Raw genomic sequence first — 25,045 nt, forward strand, 5'->3', positions numbered from 1 at the left:
ATGAAGTGGAACAGCCGTGTGACCCCTGGGTGGCAGAGGTCGTTGTGGAGGGTCTGTAGCCGATCCCCGGTGGCGTTGGCACACATCCCTCGTGAGAGGGCGTCGGGGGATTCGTTAAGGGCCCCCGGCCGGTATATGATGTCGTACTCGAAGGTGGAGAGCTCGATCCGCCACCTAAGAATTTTATCATTTTTAATCTTCCCCCTCTGTTTATTATTGAACATAAACGCTACCGACCGCTGGTCGGTAAGTAGGGTGAAGCGTTTGCCGGCTAGGTAGTGCCGCCAGTGGCGCACTGCCTCCCCGATGGCTTGGGCCTCCTTTTCCACGGAGGAGTGTCTGATCTCGGGCCCCTGGAGGGTCCTCGAGAAGAAAGCTACGGGCCGCCCCGCCTGGTTGAGGGTGGCCGCCAAGGCAAAGTCAGACGCATCACTTTCCACTTGAAAGGGAGTGTTCTCGTCCACTGCCTGTAGCGTGGCCCGCTCAATATCCTGCTTAATGCTTTTGAAGGCAGCATGGGCCTCAGCAGAGAGCGGGAAAGAGGATGCTTTCAAGAGGGGGCGGGCTTTATCGGAGTAGTTAGGGACCCATTGGGCATAATACGAGAATAACCCCAGGCACCTTTTCAGGGCTTTGGGAGTGTTGGGCAGGGGCAGCTCCCGTAGGGGGCGCAATTGGTCGGGGTCTGGTCCGATTTCCCCATCCTCCACCACGCTGCCTAGTATGCAGAGGCGCGTGGTGTTGAAAACGCACTTGTCCTCGTTGTAAGTGAGGTTGAGTTTTTGTGCGGTTTTCAGAAACCTCGCGAGGTTTGAGTCGCGGTCCTGTTGGTTGTGGCCGCAGATGGTGACGTTGTCGAGATAGGGGAAGGTTGCCTGCAAGTGGTGGTCATCGACCATGCGGTCCATCTCCCTCTGAAAGACCGAGACCCCATTCGTCACCCCAAAGGGGACTCTGAGGAACTGGTAGAGGCGTCCGTTTGCCTCGAAGGCGGTGTACAAACGGTCCTCTGGTCTGATAGGGAGCTGGTGGTACGCTGACTTGAGGTCGATAGTGGAGAACACCCGGTATTGGGCAATTTGGTTCACCATCTCGGATATGCGGGGTAGCGGGTAGGCGTCTAGTTGGGTATAGATGTTGACTGTTTGACTATAGTCAATCACCATCCGCTTCTTCTCGCTACCCCTCACCACCACCACTTGGGCGCGCCACGGGCTGTTGCTGCGTTCAATAATGCGCTCCCTCAGGAGCCTGTCTACCTCGGTCGTGATAAACCGCCTGTCCTCCCAGCTGTACCTCCTGCTTTTGGTCGCTATTGGCCAGCAGTTAGGGGTAAGGTTCGCGAATAGCGAAGGCGGCTTTACCTTCAGGGTAGCCAGACCGCACACTGTGAGGGGCGGCTGGGTCCCACCGAAATTGAGCGTGATGCTTTGGTGGTGGCACTGAAAATCCAGGCCCAAGATCACGCTCACACATAAATCCTTCATAATTAACAGTTTAAAATTATTATATACAGTGCCTTTAACGGACAATCGTACCGCGCAGTAACCCGCAATAGTCGATATCTGGGTTTTGTCGGCCATAGAGATCGTGCCCTGAGTAGGGACTATAGTTAGAGAGAGTCGTTGTACCAGACCAGGGTGAATGAAGCTCTCCGTGCTCCCGCTGTCAATTAAACATTTAACCTTGCACCCGTTTACCTCGATGTCCACCATCGATTTGGATAGTGGGTGCGGTCTGGACTGGTCCACTGTGATCGACGCCACTGTAGGGCCCTGATCGGGACAAGATGGTGGGCCACACGAGGCCGGGTAAGATGGCGTCCACGATGTCTGCTCGCGAGATGGCGGACCCCATGAGGTTGGACAAGATGGCGTCCAAGATGGCCGCTCCCACGGCGTGCACGCGGCGGTGGCGGGTTTGCCTGCGGGGTTCCCTCTGCACACCTTCCCAAAGTGCCCCTTCTTACCGCACTTACAGCAGGTGGTGCCTTTCGCCGGGCACAGGTTCCTGGTGTGCTTCAGCTGCCCGCAGAAGTAGCATTTGGGGCCCCGATGCGTCGCGGCGGTCGTAGGGCTTCTGGGGGGAGAGCAGGGCCCCGACGGTGTTGGGCTACCGGGCGGGGAAGATGTCTTCCAACATGGTGGCGCCCTTGGTGCGTACGAGGCGGCGTGGGCCGCGCGGCCTGAAGAGTAGGAGTCAGAGTTCTTCTGAGCCACATCCAGCGATCGCGCTGTGTCCACAGCCTGTGTCAGATCTAGGCCCGTTTTCTCTAGCAGTCTCTGCCGGATGTAATTAGAACTAAGGCCTGCGATAAAGGCACCCGAATAAGCTCGTCTGTGTATACCGTGGCTTTCACGTCTTTGCATTTGCAGTCTTTGCCAAGCACTTTTAGGGTGACTAGAAAGTCCTCTAGCGAGTCTCCGGGTCGCTGTGTGCAGGTAGCAAGCAGATGCCTGGCGTACACCTCGTTGGTAGGCCGCTGATAGTGGGCCTTTAGAATGTTGCAGGCATCCAGGTAGGTGGCGGCGTCTTGGATGAGTGGAAAAACCCGGTGGCTTACCCGATTCTGCAGGATCCCGAGTTTCCCATCTCCGGTGGCTCTAGAGGCTGTGACGGCTTCGGAGTTGGCCATAAAAAATTCCAAGCACTGGAACCAGTGTCCAAACCGTGCCGATGCATCCGAAGCATGCGGGTCCAAATCCAAGCGTTCCGGTTTCAAAAGTTGATCCATCGTTGAAAGTTTGCTAATAAAATTGATGCGCCTCAATAACTTCAAGGCTCAAAGTTAACTGGATAAAACTAGGCTTTTATTAGCAAAGAAAGATGCCTGTGTCTTCACCTAGCATTCTGCTGTTCTGCTGCAAGACAAGCCTGGGCTTGTCTTAAGTAGGGCCAGGTATGGGCGGAGCCGACACACCCAATGGGGAGAAAGGGGGCGGTGCGCTATATACAATACAAGGTAAAAACACAGGAGCAGGCAATACAATATATGTAGTGAATACAGAGTCTGATAAATGACATATTTCATCACACACACAGCGGGTAAAAGGGAACGATTCACTCCCGTCTGGTACTGTACGGCCCGTGTGTGTCTCAGTGTCAGCTCCTGTACATGTACAGCACACAGCGGGGAAAAGGAACGATTCACTCCCGTCTGGTACTGTACGGCCCGTGTGTGTCTCAGTGTCAGCTCCTGTACATGTACAGTACACACAGCGGGTAAAAGGAACGATTCACTCCCGTCTGGTACTGTATGGCCCGTGTGTGTCTCAGTGTCAGCTCCTGTACATGTACAGTACACACAGCGGGTAAAGGGAATGATTTACTCCCGTCTGGTACTGTACGGCCCGTGTGTGTCTCAGTGTCAGCTCCTGTACATGTACAGTACACAGCAGATAAAAGGGAACGATTCACTCCCGTCTGGTACTGTACGGCCCGTGTGTGTCTCAGTGTCAGCTCCTGTACATGTACAGCACACAGCGGGTAAAAGGGAACGATTCACTCCCGTCTGGTACTGTACGGCCCTGTGTGTCTCAGTGTCAGCTCCTGTGCATGTACAGCACACAGCGGGTAAAAGGAACGATTCACTCCCGTCTGGTACTGTACGGCCCGTGTGTGTCTCAGTGTCAGCTCCTGTACACGTACAGTACACAGCGGATAAAAGTGAACGATTCACTCCCGTCTGGTACTGTACGGCCCGTGTGTGTCGCAGTGTCTCCTGGACATGTACAGCACACAGCGGGTAAAAGGGAACGATTCACTCCGTCTGGTACTGTACGGCCCGTGTGTGTCTCAGTGTCAGCTCCTGTACATGTACAGCACACAGCGGGTAAAAGGGAACGATTCACTCCCGTCTGGTACTGTACGGCCCGTGTCTGTCTCAGTGTCTCCTGTACATGTACAGCACACAGCAGGTAAAAGGGAACGGTTCACTCCCGTCTGGTACTGTACGGCCCGTGTGTGTCTCAGCGTCAGTTCCTGTACATGTACAGCATACAGCGGGTAAAAGGGAATGATTCACTCCCGTCTGGTACTGTATGGCCTGTGTGTGTCTCAGCGTCAGCTCCTGTACATGTACAGTACACAGCGGGTAAAAGGGAACGATTCACTCCCGTCTGGTACTGTACGGCCCGTGTGTGTCTCAGTGTCAGCTCCTGTACATGTACAGTACACAGCGGGTAAAAGGGAACGATTCACTCCCGTCTGGTACTGTACGGCCCGTGTGTGTCTCAGCGTCAGCTCCTGTACATGTACAGTACACAGCGGGTAAAAGGGAACGATTCACTCCCGTCTGGTACTGTACTGCCCGTGTGTGTCTCAGTGTCAGCTCCTGTACATGTACAGCACACAGCGGGTAAAAGGGAACGATTCACTCCCGTCTGGGACTGTACTGCCCGTGTGTGTCTCAGTGTCAGCTCCTGTACATGTACAGCACACTGCGGGTAAAAGGGAACGATTCACTCCCGTCTGGTACTGTATGGCCCGTGTGTGTCTCAGTGTCAGCTCCTGTACATGTACAGCACACAGCGGGTAAAAGGGAAGGATTGACCTTGCAGTGGGTAGTGGTCAGGGCTGGGAACCCTGGCAGATTATGATGGGCTTTCAGTGCAGGATGTTCTAACAGTGGAGCTCGCCAGCAGGAATCCCCCCTGTAAACGGTTTGCGAGGTACCTTGGCAGCCAGTAGCCGCAGCTGTTCGGTCTTGTACTCTTCCTCGAGCTTGCGTTTCTGCTCTGGGGTGAGATAGCGCTCAGCTGTGGTCTGAAGGCAAAGAGAGAATAGTAACAGGCACTGAAGTGAGGCTTTGGTTGGATTCATTTCAAACCAGCACTGGTAAATGACGAGCATGAGGACTGTCACGAGCATTTCAAAACTGTCGGCCGTGGCTCAGTGGGCAGCGCTCTCGCCTCGGAGTCAGAAGATCATGGGTTTAAGTCCCACTCCAGAGACCGGAGCACAAAAATCTAAATAGACCCTCCAGTGCAGTACTGAGGGAGTGCTGCACTGTCAGAGGGGCAGTACTGAGGGAGTGCTGCACTGTCAGAGGGGCCGTACTGAGGGAGCGCCGCACTGTCGGAGGGGCAGTACTGAGGGAGCGCCGCACTGTCGGAGGGGCCGTACTGAGGGAGCGCCGCACTGTCGGAGGGGCAGTACTGAGGGAGCGCCGCACTGTCGGAGGGGCAGTACTGAGGGAGCGCCGCACTGTCGGAGGGGCAGTACTGAGGGAGCGCCGCACTGTCAGAGGGGCCGTACTGAGGGAGCGCCGCACTGTCGGAGGGGCAGTACTGAGGGAGCGCCGCACTGTCGGAGGGGCAGTACTGAGGGAGCGCCGCACTGTCGGAGGGGCAGTACTGAGGGAGCGCCACACTGTCGGAGGGTCAGTACTGAGGGAGCGCCGCACTGTCGGAGGGGCAGTAATGAGGGAGCGCCGCACTGTCGGAGGGGCAGTACTGAGGGAGCGCCGCACTGTCGGAGGGGCAGTACTGAGGGAGCGCCGTACTGTCGGAGGGGCAGTACTGAGGGAGCGCTGCACTGTCGGAGGGGCAGTACTGAGGGAGTGCTGCACTGTCGGAGGGGCAGTACTGAGGGAGTCCCGCACTGTCGGAGGGGCAGTACTGAGGGAGTACTGCACTGTCGGAGGGGCAGTACTGAGGGAGTGCTGCACTGTTAGAGGGGCAGTACTGAGAGAGCGCTGCACTGTCAGAGGGGCAGTACTGAGAGAGCGATGCACTGTCGAAGGGGCAGTACTGAGAGAGCACCGCCCTGTCGGAGGGGCAGTACTGAGGGAGCGCTGCACTGTCGGAGGGGCAGTACTGAGGGAGCGCTGCACTGTCGGAGGGGCAGTACTGAGGGAGCGCAGCACTGTCGGAGGGGCAGTACTGAGGGAGTGCCGCACTGTCGGAGGGGCAGTACTGAGGGAGCGCTGCACTGTCGGAGGGACAGTACTGAGGGAGCGCTGCACTGTCGGAGGGACAGTACTGAGGGAGTGCTGCACTGTCGGAGGGACAGTACTGAGGGAGTGCTGCACTGTCGGAGGGATAGTACTGAGGGAGTGCTGCAATGCCCGAGGTGCTGTCTTTCGGATGAGACGTTAAACTGTGAGTTGGTACAGGCAGCACCGAGCCCCCCACCCCCGCTGACCCTGCGTATTGCCCTGACCGGCTGGACATAATGCTTGGTGCAGGGAGACCCGAGGCAAGTGCGGAGAGCACAATTCATTTAAAAAACAAGGGGGAAAAGTAAAGCGTTGCAGAAAGATGTGGCGTGGTCCTCCTACAGGCCAGACGTTACCTCCGAATCCTGGACTTCAAACTCTCGCTCCGGCTTCTCCCTGTTGCTCAATGTGGGCAGCCAGATCTCCTCGTCCATGTCCAGCTGCTGCATGACTTCCTCGATCCGCACGGTTCTGTCCTTCACTCGGAGAATCTCTAACTCCTTTTGCTTATAGGTTGCGTCAAATTCCTTGTTGAATTCGCTTTTGATGTTGTAAATCACGTCCTTAAGATGAGAAAATATAATCATGAAATGTCAGGTTCATTCCCGTCACCTGGGCTGGACTGACAATTGTGGGTTTGGTGTCGCGGAGACCCGTGCAGGGACAGGCCGGTCAGCTCCCACGGTGCAATGTAGGGAAAGGGTGAAGCTCGGCTCGGTGCCTGGGGTGGGACCAGGGTTTGCTGTCGAAGCAGTTAATCAGCTGGGGGGCTGGAGCAGTACCACAGCTTTCCCCTCTGCAGCTCGTTACTGTCAGGGTTTCCTGATTAAATCGGGGCCTGTGAGGGGTACGCAGCACAGTGCCCATTCACTTAGTGACTGCTTTGATTGGGTGAGTGTGCATTTAACACACGCGCAGCTAGAGGCCACTGAGTAGTCACAATTTAACAGTGAACAAGCAGGTACCTCAGTCTGGCCTGTGAATTCTCTGGTATACACCAATTGCCACAACATACTAATTTCAGCAACATACTGCTTTGCTGTCTGCCTCGGTTGGTAGCATTTCTGTCTCTGAGTCAAGAGACTTGAGCACATGTTCCAGATAACACTCTGGTGCAGTACTGAGGGAGCGCCCCACTGTCGGAGGGTCAGTACTGAGGGAGCGCTGCACTGTCGGAGGGGCAGTACTGAGGGAGCGCTGCACTGTCGAAGGGGCAGTACTGAGGGAGCACTGCACTGTAGGAGGGGCAGTACTAAGGGAGCACTGCACTGTCAGAGGAGCAGTACTGAGGAAGCGCTGCACTGTCAAAGGGGCAGTACTGATTGAGCACTGCACTCTTGAAGGGGCCGTACCGAGGGAGCACTGCACTGTCGGAGGGGCAGTACCTTGGGAGCGCTGCACTGTCGGAGGGGCAGTACTGAGGGAGCGCCACACTGTTGGAGGGGCAGAACTGAGGGAGCACCGCACTGTCAGAGGGGCAATACTGAGGGAGCACTGCACTGTCGGAGGGGCAGTACTGAGGGAGCCCTGCACTGTCGGAGGGGCAGTACTGAGGGAGCACTGCACTGTCGGAGGGGCAGTACTGAGGGAGCACCGCACTGTCGGAGGGGCAGAACTGAGGGAGCACTGCACTGTCGGAGGGGCAGAACTGAGGGAGCACTGCACTGTCGGAGGGGCAGAACTGAGGGAGCACTGCACTGTCGGAGGGGCAGTACTGAGGGAGTGCTGCACTGTCGGAGGGTCAGTACTGAGGGAGCACTGCACTGTCAAGTGGTGCCGTCCTTTAAATGAGAGGTCACTTTAGTGCTAGATTTGTGGGATTCACTCTCAGTTGAGCTCTATCTCCCCATGTCCCAGAGTGTGTCTTCACTTGCCCAGATATCTAGGTAAATCTGTCGCATACCCAGGGATCGAGCAGAGAACGCTTCTAGTTTATTTCAGTTACTGATTTTATTACATGGTCTCACATGAACCTCTGGCATTGGAAGGAACAGAAGAATAGGTTGTGATTTAGTTGTTTTTGGTGATGATGTTTGTGAAAGGGTAACGTCCAGTGTTGTGAACATACTTGTGGAAGCTGGCTCCCTATTTACTGCTGAGATTGCGAGGGGTCAAGGATCAAGTGCTGTAGTGTGTGGGAGGGGACCAGTTACACACATGACAACTGGAGGAGACGTAGGGGCCGCTAATGCATTTGGAGGCACTCGAAGTCCAGCACCGCATTGGGTTCTGGTTCCCTGCTGTATCAGACCTGAGCCCTACTCTGTGCCTGATGCACCCAGCATGCAGCAATGTGATACAGGAGCACTGTGAGCACCATGAGTCTACGCTCTGACGTGAGGCTCATTTAGGTTCCAGATTTAATGGAAATAAGGGCAAAGTTTCCACAATGTGGCTCAAACACCAGAGAAGTCTAATATAAACCTTTGGGTGCTGCTCTCCTAGTTATTGCTACACCTCCCTCTGCTCGGCCACTGTGCGCCAAGCTAGTTCCCCACCAGCAACGGTGTGGGGGCAGACGGGGTGAGGGGGGTTAATGTCCTTTAATAGCTGCTGCTGTACAGTTACATGACCTCGACCCGTTAGTTCCCAGCACATTACGTCCTAAATGCACCACGGAAATACTTCAATGAGTTGCTCTCTCACTGCTGCGAGGTCAGTTCCCCGACTCCCTGTGAGCAGGGACCACATTAACTGCCCTGTGCATTCTGTGCTGCAACAGGTGTCAGTGAAACTAGGAGAAAGCAGAGCCACAGAGGGGGGGGGGGGAGTGCAGAGAACAGGCATGGAAGGAGGGTGCAACGGTGTTGACACTGGTGGACAAGACTTCATGTGTGGCAATTTGGGAATACCTGCCTTTGTCAGAAGGCTAATCCCATGAGAGAAAGAAGCTTCCACTGAGACAGATATGTGATAGAAACAGCAGGAAGCAGGGAACAAAAGGCTATTCGGCCCATCAAGCTGACTCCTTCCAAGATCATGTAGAATCTACCCTGGTCTCATCCTGTCCCCCTTCCCACTTGTACTTGGCAAATGGCAGCAAGCTTCGATCACCATATAAACTGTAGCCTGAAGCAGTAGTTTGATGTGTGGTACAGGAACAATGTGCTTCGCTCACCTGTAACAGGATGATCTGATTAATCTTCTCATCCTTTGTGTGCAGGTCTAACTGTTTATACAGATAACGGTTTACCACACCATACTGGGAGGTCAGGCTGCCTTTCAATGACGTGCTCTCTTCCTCCTTCGAGTCTTCATCCTCTGGCTCATCATCCTCCTTCTCATCTTTCTTAGGCGGGGTCTCAACAATGTCTTTTCGAGCCTACAAGTAGAGCGAGAATGATGCCCTTTTATTACCACATCAAGCCTCAATCTGTTAGTTCCATTGTTATGTGTGTTGATGCTTAGCAACACAGGCCCATCTCTTCCTTGCCTCCCCTCATAGTTTCTCACTGGCTGAGAAGACATCCATGTGACACGCTAGCAGGCTTTGACTACCAATGACACTCTTCAGTTTGTGGCACCTGGACTAATGATTTAACTTCTAACCCCACAGGCTCTACTCTGTGAGTGCCTCTATAGCATGGCAGGACTCACGAGCACGAACCTGTACTTGGTCACTCAGTACCAGTGTGTTGGCGCACTAATGTGCTGTGCCACCATGACACCCGAGCGTTCCGACTCGGAATTTAAAGGCCCTTTCTTCCCAATGAAGCTGTCGAGGGGCGGCAGCATTTTCTGGGCATCACAGAAATGTCAGCGTGGGAAAAAGAAAGAAGACTTGCATTTCTATAGCGCCTTTCATGGCCACCGGATGTCCCAAAGCACTTTACAGCCAATGAAGTACTTTTTGAAGTGTAGCCACGTTGTAATGTAGGAAACGCGGCAGCCAATTTGCACACAGCAAGCTCCCACAAACAGCAATGTGATAATGAGCAGATAATCTGTTTTAGTGATGTTGATTGAGGGATAAATATTGGCCCCAGGACAATTGGAAGGGACCCATTCAGCCGTTGCCAGCACTAGACGCCCATCAGAGCAACCTACTCTCAGCCCACTGCCACCCTCTCTTCCCGTGCACTTTAATATCGTTTCTCTCCAGGTGTTTAACTGACTCCCTCTTAAATGCTTTGATTGACTTCTCTTTCTCAGCCCCTTGTGCTAACGGTCCATATTCTACTAACCCTTTGGGTGACAAAGTTCTTTCTAACTTTCTCATCCTAAAATTCTCATCCTTGTTTTCAAATCCCTCCATGGCCTCGCTCCTCTCTATCTCTGTAACCTTCTCTGGTCATAACAACCCTCCGAGATCTCTGCGCTCCTCCAATTCTGGCCTTTTGAGCATCCCCGATTTTAATCGCTCCACCATTGGCAGCCGTGCCTTCAGCTGTCTGGGCCCTGAGCTCTGGAATTCCCTCCCGAAACCTCACCCGCCTCTCACTCCACCTTTAAGACGCCCCTTAAAACCGACCACTTTGACCAAGCCTGTCCGAATATCTCCTGAAGCGGCTCGGTGTCAAATTTTGTTTGATAACGCTCCTGTGATGCGCCTTGGGACATTTTACTACGTTAAAGGGGCTATAAAAATGCAAGTTATTGTTGTAACCCTGTTTTATTTTTTGTTTCATTTTTTTTAACTGAGAGACATTCTTTGGGTTTGTGCATTTGTCAAATTTGACTTCACTTTCAGCTCAGGGTCCTGAAAAAAAATATCCAAACTCAAATTCATTTTAACCCGAGTGAGCTTTCTCCTTCCCCAAGGAGGCCGGGTTAGTGGCTGCTCGTGATGCCCTTTGGGCTGTGGCAGGACATGTTATATCCGTGCAGTCTTAAGTGATGGGGGCAAGGAGGTGGATCGAGCTTTGATATAATAGTACACACCGGTAATTAAACGCTGATCTTTCCCCAAACATTATGATGGATTTGTGTTATGAATTGATGCTGGGGGGAAGTAAAGGGACTACTGTGATCTTGGCAAAGTTATTAAAGAGAATCTAGTCTGCACATTTAAAAGAAACACTTTTCTGTATCTCTGCTCCTGTGCTCTTCTTTCATACAGTTACACCCCAAGCTGATTCTAGATCATATCACATTGCAGATCGAGTGTTCTGACAGAGGTTCTCTCTGAATGTTCTGTAACTGTTCTGTCGCTGAGACTGAGGACCGCCAAGGTCAGTCTATGATACAAGTGTTAAAACAATAAAACACGGTGTCAGAACTCTCCGAGCGGACTGCGATAACTTACTCTCAGTGAGCTGAATGCTACATTAAATGTCATCAGTGAAAGGGACACATTCAGGAAGAGTACCTTCAGGTCAACCAGTTCAGTTGTCCTCTGCTGTTTGATCTGCCGGAGAAGCTCGAGCTCTTCGCTGCTGCGCTCTCTCATTGGGTAATTGGTCACTGCCAATCCCGAATAGAAGGCCTGAAAAGAGAACGAGACAAGTCAGAGACATCAAAAGGCCATTCGATCCCTCCCTTTGGTACACTAGCTCTCCCATCGAAGCCCATCGCTCTAGTACACTAACTCTCCCATCGAAGCCCATCGCTCTAGTACCCTAACTCTCCCATCGAAGCCCATCGCTCTAGTACACTAACTCTCCCATCGAAGCCCATCGCTCTAGTACACTAACTCTCCCATCGAAGCCCATCGCTCTAGTACCCTAACTCTCCAATCGAAGCACATCCCTCTAGTACCCTAACTCTCCCATCGAAGCCCATCCCTCTAGTACACGAACTCTCCCATCGAAGCACATCCCTCTTGTACCCTAACTCTCCCATCGAAGCACATCCCTCTAGTACACTAACTCTCCCATCGAAGCCCATCCCTCTACTACACTAACTCTCCCATCGAAGCATATCCCTCTAGTACCCTAACTCTCCCATCGAAGCCAATCCCTCTAGTACCCTACCTCTCCCATCGAAGCACATCCCTCTAGTACCCTAACTCTCCCATCGAAGCCCATCCCTCTAGTACCCTAACTCTCCCATCGAAGCACATCCCTCTAGTACCCTAACTCTCCCATCGAAGCCCATCCCTCTAGTACACTAACTCTCCCATCGAAGCACATCCCTCTAGTACCCTAACTCTCCCATCGAAGCCCATCCCTCTAGTACCCTAACTCTCCCATCGAAGCACATCCCTCTAGTACCCTAACTCTCCCATCGAAGCACATCCCTCTAGTACACTAACTCTCCCATCGAAGCCCATCCCTCTAGTACCCTACCTCTCCCAGCAAAGCCCATCCCTCTAGTACACTAACTCTCCCATCGAAGCCCATCCCTCTAGTACACTAACTCTCCCATCGAAGCCCATCCCTCTAGTACACTAACTCTCCCATCGAAGCCCATCCCTCTAGTACCCTAACTCCCCCAGCAAAGCCCATCCCTCTGGTACCCTACCTCCCCCAGCGAAGTCCATCCTTCAACCTAGTGACCTTCAGATATTGTATTGACTGGTTTTGAGCCCAGTCTCAGAGGTGAGATGATATTGCCTGACCCAATCCACACCCAGACCCTCATCAGCTAGAGGAGACCTTCCTTCCTTCCTTCTGCCTGGGCTAGATTTGAAGCCAGACCCTACAGTTTTGAAAGTGTGTTGATTGTGTCCTGAGTTTCTTTCCATTACCTCCAATGTTCGCCCCTTCACAGCCATCAGGTCCCAGCATTCTCTCTTAATCACCTCACGCAGGTATTGGTTCACTAGGTTCTCCATCTCAATGGTCTCACGAACCTGTTGACATGAATTAAACTTCACACAGTGAGCAGGTCATCAGAGGCTTGTATTACACGGGGAACACGTGCTGTATAACTTGCACTGGCACCTTCACTTAGCTCTGGGGAAGTCTCCAGTACGTTGAGGCAGCAGCCTCGCAGTTTGACAAACGATGCAGGATTCACACAGTATGAATGGAAATAAACAAGTATTTGACCTATATACCTGCTGGCGCTGTAACGGGGGCAGGGACTCAGTAGAAGGTGGTAAGCATGCGAAACAGATGGGCTGGAGCGAGCGCGGAGTCACAGTGTCGCCAAATGCAGATAGATACTGATGGTGACGGAAGGGATTGGGGGCTACAAGAGACGGATCGTAGCACGGAATTTCACAGCTTCCGGACCAGCCAGTGGTGATTTCCAGCTCAGTATATTCCCATGTGCTCTCACTCCAACATTTCACCTTTGGCCTCGCACAATGCTGCAAACAACTGCAACACAAACCTTAGGCTGAACATCTCTGTTCTGTCTCCAGACATGTTTCTGACCTCCCTGTGACTCATCAGTTCCCTCCCAATCTCACTAACGTTTCCATCTTTGCTCCAAATACGCTCAACGCGTACACATGATTTTACTGCCAATTTCTCCCAGTCATAGATCATTTTGACCCCTACTATCTTGGATCTGTTTTACTCACTTTGGCATTTCTACGGCCTTTACTTTCAGGATTTTAATAAGGTTAGAATACAGGGGATAGCTTGATGTGGGGAAGCATAACGTGTTCATTATTTTGTATTAGTACGTGAAGACAAGTTGTACCGATTAAAATAAGCAAAGTTGATCGTAAAGTTTGCTCAGTAGGTTGAAATGCTGTGAAATAAAGTAGCTTAGCAATTTGTAGCTGGCCTTGTCTCACCAAGTGTTTGCTCGATCCCGCTTCAGAGATTGAAGGTAGCACACGACCTGAAACGTTAACTCTGTTTCTCTCTCCACAGATGCTGCCTGACCTGCTGAGTATTTCCAGCATTTTCTGTTTTTATTTCTTAACTTGCTGATACTGATTTAACTTTTTCTACAGTGGATACTTTCGTGAGTTTCACGAAATGTCACTGTGACCGAAGGATTAAGCAGTAATCACAACTCACGCTGTTCTTACTATTACCATTCAGTTTAAATATTTCAAAACTGTCGTTCCCTGTTAGACAGAAAATGCACATTGAGGATCCAGTAGATCAAAAACCGTCTCACTCAAGCACCAAACACACAGCTAACATTCACACAGTGGCCTTCACACTAAGCAATTTACAAGGTGAGGTGGGGAAGCTGCCAAACAGGAGTTCAGAAAGATTAGGAGAATGAAGAACTGAAGGCACAGTCAAGAGATAGGCTTTGAAAAGGCCACTAATGAGGGCAAAGTTTATGAGATAACCCACTGCTATCCAGGCAACCTGTCTGAGTTCAAGTTGAAAGTGTATCGAACAGAACGGCCACTTTCTGTGGGAACCGAGGTTATTAACCCGTCACACACTGTTATCAGTAACAAGGATTTCAAATCAATAATCGAATGCTGTCAAAAAAAATCATGTTACCAGACTCATTCAGTGCTGTTACAGCAAAAGCCTATGTGTTAGAGTCTGAGTGCAGCTGACAATCTGAGACCCACCTTGGCCACTTTCTCCTCTCCCTCAGCGTGCAGCCTCTTCTGTTCCTTCAGGTCAAGGTTAAACTCCTGCTGATCCAATCGCTCAATCTCGGGCACGTTCTCATTTTCAATCATCATCTTCTTGATCTGGGGAAAATTAAACAGATAACATTAACTGGGAAAGGTGTTTAGCATGGCACTCACTAGCCCCGCCTGCTATCTAAGGTAGTCTTGGTTCCCAACTGGGATTGGAGAGTCAGTTTTCCTGGCTTCCTATTCAGAAATAGCTCGGCTAGTAGTCGGGCTCTGACGCATTAGCAAGATCTTGAGGACTCCGTCTCCAGTGACACGTTGTGCCTGGGAATGAGAGCTCATCCTGGATCCAGCTGCAACATGGCTGCTCCAAGTGGACTACTGACAGACAGCTCTGACGAATCGCTCATGTAGCTGAGGACAGAGGCTCCAACACTGCATCCTGAGATATGCAGCTGCCGTGGCCAGGCAGCTGCTGGCTCTCAGAGGGTTGGTGAGGAACGGGAGGGAAGGACTTTGTAATGGTGTAAAAACTGAACCCGAGATAACAACAACAACTTGTATGTATACAGCGCCTTTAATGGAGTAAAACGTCCCAAGGTGCTTCACAGGAGTATTTAAGACAAAAAATTGACACCGAGCCACATAAGGAGAAATTAGGGCAGGTGACCCAAAGATTGGTCAAAGAGGTCGGTTTTAAGGAGCGTCTTAAAGGAGGAAAGAGAGGTAGCGAGGTGGAGAGGTTTAGGGAGGGAATTCTAGAGCTTAGGGCCCAGGCAACAGAAGGCTCGTCCACCAATGGTGGAGCGATTATAATCAGGGATGCTCAAGAGGGCAGAATTAGAGGAGCGCAGATATCTCGGGGGGTTGTGGGGCTGGAGGAGATTACAGAGATAGGGAGGGGTGAGGCCATGGAGGGATTTGAAAACAAGGATGAGAATTTTAAAATCAAGGCGTTGCTTAACTGGGAGCCAGTGTAGGTCAGCGAGCACAGGGGTGATGGGCAAATGGGACTTGGCGCAAGTTAGGCCCAGATATTCGCAATAAATCTGTGAAATCTGTAAAAAACCCAAGATACCCGATTGAACCCGAGATACCTGAATGACCTACCCAAATGGTGATGTGAAAGTAAATCTCTTTAAGGCCTATTGCTGGCCAAAGTGATTATAATATTTGTAGTAATATGACTACTTTGAACTTGTTTTGTTCTAGGAAGCTGTTCCATGCTGAGGTCCAGGATTGAAGGATATCCTCTGGATGTTTGGGAAACCACAGTGACAAGAATAAAAGGAACTTGTTGATTTGGGAAAATGGGGCAGAAACTGCTTGCACCTTGACCCTGCTCCGTGGGGAAGGGGGGCTTCCATGGGTGGATCTACAGCTAGCACTCCCCCCATATCAAAGGGCAGTGTCTGGGGGATTTCCCAGAAGTCCATCTTTACAGCCCTAGCAGGGGAGCCGTTACCTTGAGCGGATCCTGTGCATATTTATTATTGTTGTCTAGTAAAAGGTAGGGCCCCAAACCGAGCCTTTGCGCAGCAGTCGCTGCCCCCCGGGTCGTTGAAGGCCTCAGTGGAAGCCACGCCAGTTGAGCTGCACAAGGACCATTGAGGCCCCAGGGCTTGTCTGGAACAAGGTAATCGATCCTTAGGCTGCAGGGGTTATGGCTCCCATTGGAGCCACAGAGCTTCTCCTGGTCCTGGGATTGGCTTTCGGGGGAGTGTGGTGAGACTGGGTGTCCCCAGCTCGGCCTTTGGCAGGTGAATCAGGGCAAGCGTTCTTAATCCCTGCAATTTGGGAGGGGGTCGGCTGTGGATTCTGCTCCGCCTCGCTTTGTGGAACCATTGGAATTTCAGCCCCCAAAGTAAATCTGAGCAGCTTCTGTGGATATGAAATACAAAGGGAAACATTCGCGCCTCAGACAGATCTTTCAGCTTATGCGCAGGTTGCTCACAGTTCCACGAAGCTTTTTGATTCCTTTTCTCAGCTTAGCCTTGGCGTCTGCATTCTTGTAATTGTCCTTCTCAATTGCCTGGAAAAACACGGAGTTCAACAATCTCATTCTCACCCATTCCCAACCAGCCTCCGAGAACATCGCACTGATAGCTCACTCAGTGTCCCAGGACGCTCAGTGTCCAATGCCTGTAGAATAAAAAACCCCGTCTTTCCCCCTCCTGAGTATGGTAGTGTAGTGGTTATGTTACTGGACTAGTAAACCAGAGGCATGCAGCAAGACCTGGATGAAATTCAGGCTTGGGCTGATAAGTGGCAAGTAACATTCGCGCCACACAAGTGCCAGGCAATGACCAACTCCAACAAGAAAGAGTCTAACCACCGCCCCTTGACATTCAATGACATTACCATTGCCGAATCCCCCACCATCAACATCCTGGGGGTCACCATTGACGAGAAACTTAACTGGACCAGCCACATAAATACTGTGGCAACAAGAGCGGGTCAGAGGCTGGGTATTCTGCAGTGGGTGCCTCACCTCCTGACTCCACAAAGCCTTTCCACCATCTACAAGACACAATCAGGAGTGTGATGGAATACTCTCCACTTGCCTGGATGAGTGCAGCTCCAACAACACTCAAGAAGCTCGACACCATTCAGGATAAAGCAGCCCGCTTGATTGGCACCCCATCCACCACCGTAAACATTCACTCCCTCCACCACCGGCGCACCGTGGCTGCAGTGTGTACCGTCTACAAGATGCACTGCAGCAACTCGCCAAGGCTTTTTCGACAGCACCTCCCAAACCCGCGACCTCTACAACCTAGAAGGACAAGGGCAGCAGGTGCATGGGAGCACCACCACCTCCAAGTTCCCCTCCAAGTCACACAATATTCTGAATTGGAAATATATCGGCCATTCCTTCATCATCGATGGGTCAAAATCCTGGAACTCCCTCCCTAACAGCACTGTGGGAGCACCTTCACCACACGGACTGCAGCAGTTCAAGGCGGCGGCTCACCACCACCTTCTCGAGGGCAATTATGGATGGGCAATAAATGTTGGCCTTGCCAGCAACGCCCACATCCCATGAATTAATTTAAAAAAAATCCAGGGAACAGGTGTTCAAATCCCAGCAAGGCAGTTTGAGATATTTGAATTCCATCTTTTTAAAAATCTGGAAATAAAAAGCTGGCGTCAGTATCAGTAAAAGTGACCCTGAAGCTGTCGGATTGTCGTAAAAACCCAACGGGTTCACTGACGTCCCTTTAGGGAAGTAAACCTGCCGTCCTTACCCAGTCTGACGTATATGTGACTCCAGTCCCACACCGTGGTTGACTCTTAACTACCCTCTGAAGTGGCCGAGCAAGACACTCGGTTTAGAAACATAGAAGATAGGAGCAGGAGTCGGCCATTCGGCCCCTCGAGCCTGCTCCGCCATTCAATGAGATCGTGGCTGATCATCCAAATTCAGTGCCCTGTCCCTGCTTTCTCCCCATATCCCTTGATCCCTTTAGCCTCAAGAAATATATCCAACTCTTGAATATATTTAATGAACTGGCCTCCACCGCCCTCTGTGGCAGAGAATTCCACAGGTTCACCACTCTCTGGGTGAAGAAATTCCTCCTCATTTCAGTCCTAAATGGCCTACCCCTTATCCTTAGAAGCTCAGTGCAACTAGGGATGGGCAATAAATGCTGGCCTCATCAGTGATTAATTAAAAAAAAAAACACTTTGTTAGCCCCAACTATCGCTCGAAGAAGCTCCCCCTCTTTCTCTGTCTGCTTTTGCCCCTTTTCTCCTGGGGGGGGCGGGGCAATTCTGTAGTTGCTGATGGCCCTCAAGTGACCAGTTTTGGGATGTAAGAGCCAAGACAACGCGTGCTGGTGGACTATTTGACCACAGAGGCCATCACAGAGCAGCCCTCGGGCCAGGTCCACACGAGCACATTTTCTGGACGGGTGGCAGGACGAGGCGAGCAGACAGAACCCTGGCTGTTGTTCCCCTTCCGAACCACGCAGGCGCCGAGACCAACGGCAGCGACTGCAGCAAGTAACGCAGCACAAGTCCCGGATGGGTCTGGGATCCTCCTGCTCCATTCGGCTCAGCGGCTCACTGAGCAGCTGCTTTAGCATTTTGTGTATTAATGCTTGGCCTGTTACGTTATTCCTCTCCGTATTCTACATCCTGATTTTGTTGTTTTTTTATATCCCACCCCTTCGAAGGGGCTGCCGTGTTGCTGGGAGGCAGATCCCCAGTGCAGCCCACCCTAGGCACGTGAGCCTGGACTGTGAATGTCGCCGGCCTATTCGGCCGTGGCAGGGCATCACCCAGCTACAGCAGTCCTGCCCTCGTGCACTGTCTGCACACGGACATGTTCCGACACCGAGAGCCCAACCCAGCCTGGAATACACCCCACCATTGAGGAACCCGCTGCTGTATGTCCCTGTATGGTCCGCATTTCAGTGTCGCTTCCACTCTAGCAGAACCTTCTAAAGCTTTCCTAAATGTAGAATTCAGACAAAGAATGTCCCTCTAATCTCATCCTTCTGCAATATCAACCCTACCATCTCCTGGTTTCACCTGAACAGGTAGGCTTGACCTCGGTTTAACCTCTCAGCCAAGGACTTACTTCTGCCATCTTTATTTCCAGCCAGGTAGGTTCCACGATTGTTCTTGGGGATCGCCTGGAATCCATCTTTTGGGAACTCTTGGTGGAATTCATGGAGCTGTGGGAGCTCTGGGAGCTCGGGGAGTTGATGGAGGCAATGGAGCGTGTGGAGGTGCCGGGCGTGAGGTGGAAATCATCGACTGAATGGTCCTAAAGATCCAATTAAAGGGAAAAGGTTTATAAGCTCTTGCTATGTGAATATAAGAACATAAGAAATAGGAGCAGGAGTCGGCCATTCAGCCCTTCGAGCCTTCTCCGCCATTCAATGAGATCATGGCTGATCTTCTGCCTCAGCTCCATTCACCGGCCCTATCGCCATATCCCTTGATGCCCTTACTAGTCAGAAATCTATCGACTTCTGTTTTGAATATACCCAATGACTGAGCCTCCACAGTCCTCTGGGGTAGAGAATTCCAAAGATTCACCACCCTCTGTGTGATGGAATTTCTTCTCATCTCAGTCCTGAATGGCCTACCCTTTATCCTGAGGCTGTGGCCCCTGGTTTTACACTCCCCAGCCAAGGGAAACATTCTCCCAGCATCCATCCTATCGAGCCCTGTAATAATTTTGTATGCTTCAATGAGATCCCCTCTCATTCTTCTGAATTCAAGAGAATACAGGCCTAGTTTACTCAATCTCTTCTCATACGACAGTCCCGCCATCTCAGGAATCAATCTCGTGAACCTTCGTTGCACTCCCTCTATGGCAAGTATATCCTTCCTTAGGTAAGGAGACCAAAATTGTACACAGTACTCCAGGTGTGGTCTCACCAAGGCCCTATATAATTGGAGTAAGACTTCTTTACCTCTGTACTCAAATCCTCTTGTAGTGAAGGCCAGCATACTATTAGCCTTCCTAATGGCTTGCTGCACCTGAACAGTCACTTTCAGTGACTCATGTACAAGGACACCCAGGTCCCTTTGAGCATCTGCATTCCCCAATCTTTCACCATTTAGGAAATACTCTGCCTTTCTATTTTTCCCACCAAAGTGGATAACTTCACATTTCTCCACATTATATGCCATTTGCCATGTTCTTGCCCACTCACTTAGCCTGTCTATATCCCCTTGAAGCCTCCTTGCATCCTCCTCACAACTTACATTCCCACCCAGCTTTGTATCATCAGCAAACTTGAACATATTACATTTGGTCCCCTGATCCAGATCATTGATGTAGATTGTGAATAGCTGAGGCCCAAGCACTGATCGTTGCGGTACCCCACTAGTTACAGCCTGCCAACCCGAAAATTACCCGTTTATTCCTACTCTCTGTTTTCTGTCCATTAACCAATTCTCAATCCATGCTAGTATATTACCCCCAATCCCAGGAGCCCTAATTTTGTTTAATAACCTCTTGTGTGGCACCTTATTGAATGCCTTCTGAAAATCCAAATACACCACATCCACTATTATGTATTCTGCTAGTTACAACCTCAAAAAACTCTAACAGATTTGTCAAACACGATTTCCCTTTCATAAATCCGTGTTGATTCGGCCCAATCCTATTATTATTGTCTAAGTGCCCTGTTACCACGTCCTTAATAATAGATTCTAGCATTTTCCCTACTACTGATGTCAGGCTAACTGGTCTGTAGTTCCCCGTTTTCTCTCTCCCTCCTTTCTTAAATAGTGGGGTTACATTTGCTACCTTCCAATCCGCGGGAACCATTTTAGAATCTATGGAATTTTGGAAAATGACAACCAATGCATCCACTGTCTCTATAGCCACTTCTTTCAAAACCCTAAGGTCCAGGGGATTTATCGGCTTTCAGTCCCATTAATTTCTCCAGTACTATTTTTTTTTTACTAATACTAATTTCTTTCAGTTCCTCATTCTCGCTAGAGCCTTGGTTCTCCACTATTTCTGGGAAGTTATTTGCATCAGACACAAAGTATTTGTTTAATTTCTACACCATTTCCTTATTCCCCATTATAATTTCTCCTGTCTCAGCCTGTAAGGGACCCACATTTACTTTTGCTAATCTTTTCCTTTTTACATACCTATAGAAGCTTTTACAGTCTGTTTTTATGTCTTTCGCTAGTTTATTCTCATATTCTATTTTCCCTTTCTTTATCAATTTCTTGATCATCCTTTGCTGAATCTAAAATGCTCCCAATCCTCAGGCTTACTGCTCTTTTTGGCAATATTGTAAGCCTCTTCCTTTGATCAAATACAGTACTATCTTTAACTTCTCGTTAGCCACGGTTGGACCACTTTTCCTGTGAGGTTTTTGTGCCTTAAAGGAATGTATATTTGTTGTATGTTATGTATTAATTCTTTAAATGCTAGCCATTGCTTGTCTACCATCATACCTTTTAATGTAGTTTCCCAATCTACCGTAGCCAACTTGTCCCTCATACCTACGTAGTTTGCTGCTTTGTTTAGATTTAAGACCCTAGTTTCGGATTTAACTAAATCACTTTCAAACTCAATATAAAATTCTATCATATTATGGTCACTCTTCCCTAAAGGCCCCTTTACTACAAGGTTATTAATTAACCCTTTCTCATTGCACAATACCAGATCTAAAATAGCCTGTTCCCTAGTTGGTTCCTCAACATACTGATATAGAAAACTATCTTGTATACATTCCATGAACTCGTCCTCCACACTATTACTGCAAATTTGGTTTGCCCAGTCTATATGTAGATTAAAGTCCCCCATGATTACTGTATTACCCTTGTTACATGCGCCTCTAATTTCCTGATTTATACTCTGCCCTACATTACAACTACTGTTTGGGGGCCTATAAACAACTCCCACCAATGTTTTCTGCCCCTTGCTGTTTCTTAGCTCCTCCCAAACTGATTCTACTTCTTGATTTTCGGAGCTAAGATCCTTTCTCTCTGCTGTCTTTATCCCATCCTTTATTATCAGGGCTACCTGTCCTCCTTTTTCATTTTGCCTATCTCTTCTAAAAGTTGTTACCTCCAGACTCCGACTATTCCAAAGCTCTCCTGGCCGGCCTCCCAACTTCATCCCTCCGTAAACTTCAGCTCATCCAAATCTCTGCTGCCCGTATCCTAACTCACACCTAGTCCCGTTCACCCATCACCCCTGTGCCCATTGACCTGTGTCCTAACTCACACCTAGTCCCGTTCACCCATCACCCCTGTGCCCATTGACCTGTGTCCTAACTCACACCGAGTCCCGTTCACCCATCACCCCCTGTGCCCATTGACCCGTGTCCTAACTCGCACCGAGTCCCATTCACCCATCACCCCGTGCTCACTGCCCCGTGTCCTAACTCGCACCCAGTCCCGTTCACCCATCACCCCTGTGCCCATTGACCTGTGTCCTAACTCACACCTAGTCCCGTTCACCCATCACCCCTGTGCCCATTGACCTGTGTCCTAACTCACACCAAGTCCTGTTCACCCATCACCCCGTGCCCATTGACCCGTGTCCTAACTTGCACCGAGTCCCGTTCACCCATCACCCCCTGTGCCCATTGACCCGTGTCCTAACTCGCACCCAGTCCCGTTCACCCATCACTCCTGTGCCCATTGACCTACATTAGCTCCGAGTCCAGCAATGCCTTGATTTTAAAATTCTCATCTTCGTGTTCAAATCTCTCCATGGCCTCACCCCTCCCTATCTCTGTAGCCTCCTCCAACCCTATAACCCTCTGAGATCTCTGCGCTCCTCCAATTCTGGCCTCTTGCACATCCCTGATTTTAATCGCTCCCCCATTGGCGGCCATGCCTTCAGTCGTCTAGACACTATGCTCTGGAATTCTCATCCTAAGTCTCTCTGCCTCTCCATCTCTCGCTGCTCCTTTAAGACGGTCCTTAAAAACTACCTCTTTGACCAAGCTTTAGGTCACCTGTCCTAATATCTCCTTATGTGGCTCGGTGTCAAATGTTGTCGGATTTACACTCCTATGAAGCACCTTGGGATGTTTTACTTTGTTAATGGTGCTATGGAAATGCAAGTTGTTTGTTAATTGGTGTTCTGTTAGTCCTGTCAATGTATGTTGGTGCGACAATGCATATTTTGGTGTTGCAATGTAAATTAATTAATGATTAGGTAGCCGTAGCAACAACAACAATAACAATGTGTCTCATTAAACTCCTGACAATTCCTCACCAATTTATCCTTTGAGCTGGCAATCTCTTTCCGTTGTTCTATCACTATCAGGACCTTGTCCTCTGCCACACAGCTCTGCTCCAGCATCGAGATCAGTGAGCGACTGTAATCCTTGGTCCGTTCTGTCCCTGCCCTGCAGAGCCCAAACAAATTAAACTCAGCATCAGTGAAACAGAAGAGGGAGAAAGTAATTGCAGAACTGAGGGGTTAGAGCTATCGGGAAAGGCCGACCAGGCTGTGATTCCTTCCTCTAGAAAAGAGAAGACTGAGGGGAGACCCGATAGAGGTCTTCAAAATTATAAAATGCGGTTAAAATAATGACCTTTAGGCTGTGGGGGGATTACGCTGTGGGGGGATTACGCTGGGGGGGATTACGCTGCGGGGGATTACGCTGGGGGGGATTACGCTGGGGGGGATTACGCGGCGGGGGATTACGCGGCGGGGGGATTACGCTGCGGGGGATTACGCTGCGGGGGGATTACGCTGCGGGGGGATTACGCTGGGGGGGGATTACGCTGCGGGGGGATTACACTGCGGGGGGATTACGCGGCGGGGGGATTACACTGTGGGGGGATTACGCTGGGGGGGATTACGCTGCGGGGGATTACGCTGGGGGGGATTACGCCGCGGGGGATTACGCCGCGGGGGATTACGCCGCGGGGGATTACGCCGGGGGGGATTACGCCGGGGGGGATTACGCCGGGGGGGATTACGCTGTGGGGGGATTACACTGTGGGGGATTACACTGTGGGGGGATTACGCTGGGGGGATTACGCTGGGGGGGATTACACTGTGGGGGATTACACTGTGGGGGATTACACTGTGGGGGGATTACACTGTGGGGGGATTACACTGTGGGGGGGATTACACTGTGGGGGGGATTACACTGTGGGGGATTACACTGTGGGGGGATTACACTGTGGGGGGATTACACTGTGGGGGATTACACTGTGGGGGGATTACACTGTGGGGGGATTACACTGTGGGGGGATTACACTGTGGGGGGGATTACACTGTGGGGGGATTACACTGTGGGGGGATTACACTGTGGGGGGATTACACTGTGGGGGATTACACTGTGGGGGGATTACACTGTGGGGGGATTACACTGTGGGGGATTACACTGTGGGGGGGATTACACTGTGGGGGATTACACTGTGGGGGGATTACACTGTGGGGGATTACACTGTGGGGGGATTACACTGTGGGGGGATTACACTGTGGGGGGATTACACTGTGGGGGATTACACTGTGGGGGATTACACTGTGGGGGGATTACACTGTGGGGGGATTACACTGTGGGGGGATTACACTGTGGGGGATTACACTGTGGGGGGATTACACTGTGGGGGATTACACTGTGGGGGGGATTACACTGTGGGGGGATTACACTGTGGGGGATTACACTGTGGGGGGATTACACTGTGGGGGATTACACTGTGGGGGGATTACACTGTGGGGGATTACACTGTGGGGGGATTACACTGTGGGGGGATTACACTGTGGGGGATTACACTGTGGGGGGATTACACTGTGGGGGATTACACTGTGGGGGGATTACACTGTGGGGGGATTACACTGTGGGGGGATTACACTGTGGGGGGATTACACTGTGGGGGGATTACACTGTGGGGGGGATTACACTGTGGGGGGATTACACTGTGGGGGGATTACACTGTGGGGGGATTACACTGTGGGGGGATTACACTGTGGGGGGATTACACTGTGGGGGGATTACACTGTGGGGGATTACACTGTGGGGGATTACACTGTGGGGGGATTACACTGTGGGGGGATTACACTGTGGGGGGATTACACTGTCGGGGATTACACTGTGGGGGGATTACACTGTGGGGGGATTACACTGTGGGGGGATTACACTGTCGGGGATTACACTGTGGGGGGATTACACTGTGGGGGGATTACACTGTGGGGGGATTACACTGTGGGGGGATTACACTGTGGGGGATTACACTGTGGGGGATTACACTGTGGGGGGATTACA

The 25,045-nt window shown here is 51.0% G+C and overlaps 1 protein-coding gene across 1 annotated transcript in view; it reads right to left on the reverse strand.

Annotated features, from left to right (window-relative positions):
- cfap43 (cilia and flagella associated protein 43) overlaps positions 1 to 25,045 on the reverse strand; it is a 261,004-nt gene that overhangs the window by 83,297 nt on the left and 152,662 nt on the right. Inside the window, exons 17-25 of the mRNA XM_085996108.1 lie at positions 23,041 to 23,247; positions 18,913 to 19,101; positions 16,282 to 16,359; positions 14,316 to 14,441; positions 12,567 to 12,671; positions 11,247 to 11,363; positions 9,057 to 9,260; positions 6,295 to 6,501; positions 4,675 to 4,764 (exon numbers count right to left, since the gene is read on the reverse strand). Coding sequence (XP_085852234.1) covers positions 4,675 to 4,764; positions 6,295 to 6,501; positions 9,057 to 9,260; positions 11,247 to 11,363; positions 12,567 to 12,671; positions 14,316 to 14,441; positions 16,282 to 16,359; positions 18,913 to 19,101; positions 23,041 to 23,247 — 1,323 coding nt within the window. The remainder of the gene's footprint in view (positions 1 to 4,674; positions 4,765 to 6,294; positions 6,502 to 9,056; positions 9,261 to 11,246; positions 11,364 to 12,566; positions 12,672 to 14,315; positions 14,442 to 16,281; positions 16,360 to 18,912; positions 19,102 to 23,040; positions 23,248 to 25,045) is intronic.

This window comes from Somniosus microcephalus, chromosome 8 (genome assembly GCF_052327205.1).
Source record: "Somniosus microcephalus isolate GS21.2 chromosome 8, FLI_Smic_1.0, whole genome shotgun sequence".
NCBI classification, from domain to species: domain Eukaryota; kingdom Metazoa; phylum Chordata; class Chondrichthyes; order Squaliformes; family Somniosidae; genus Somniosus; species Somniosus microcephalus.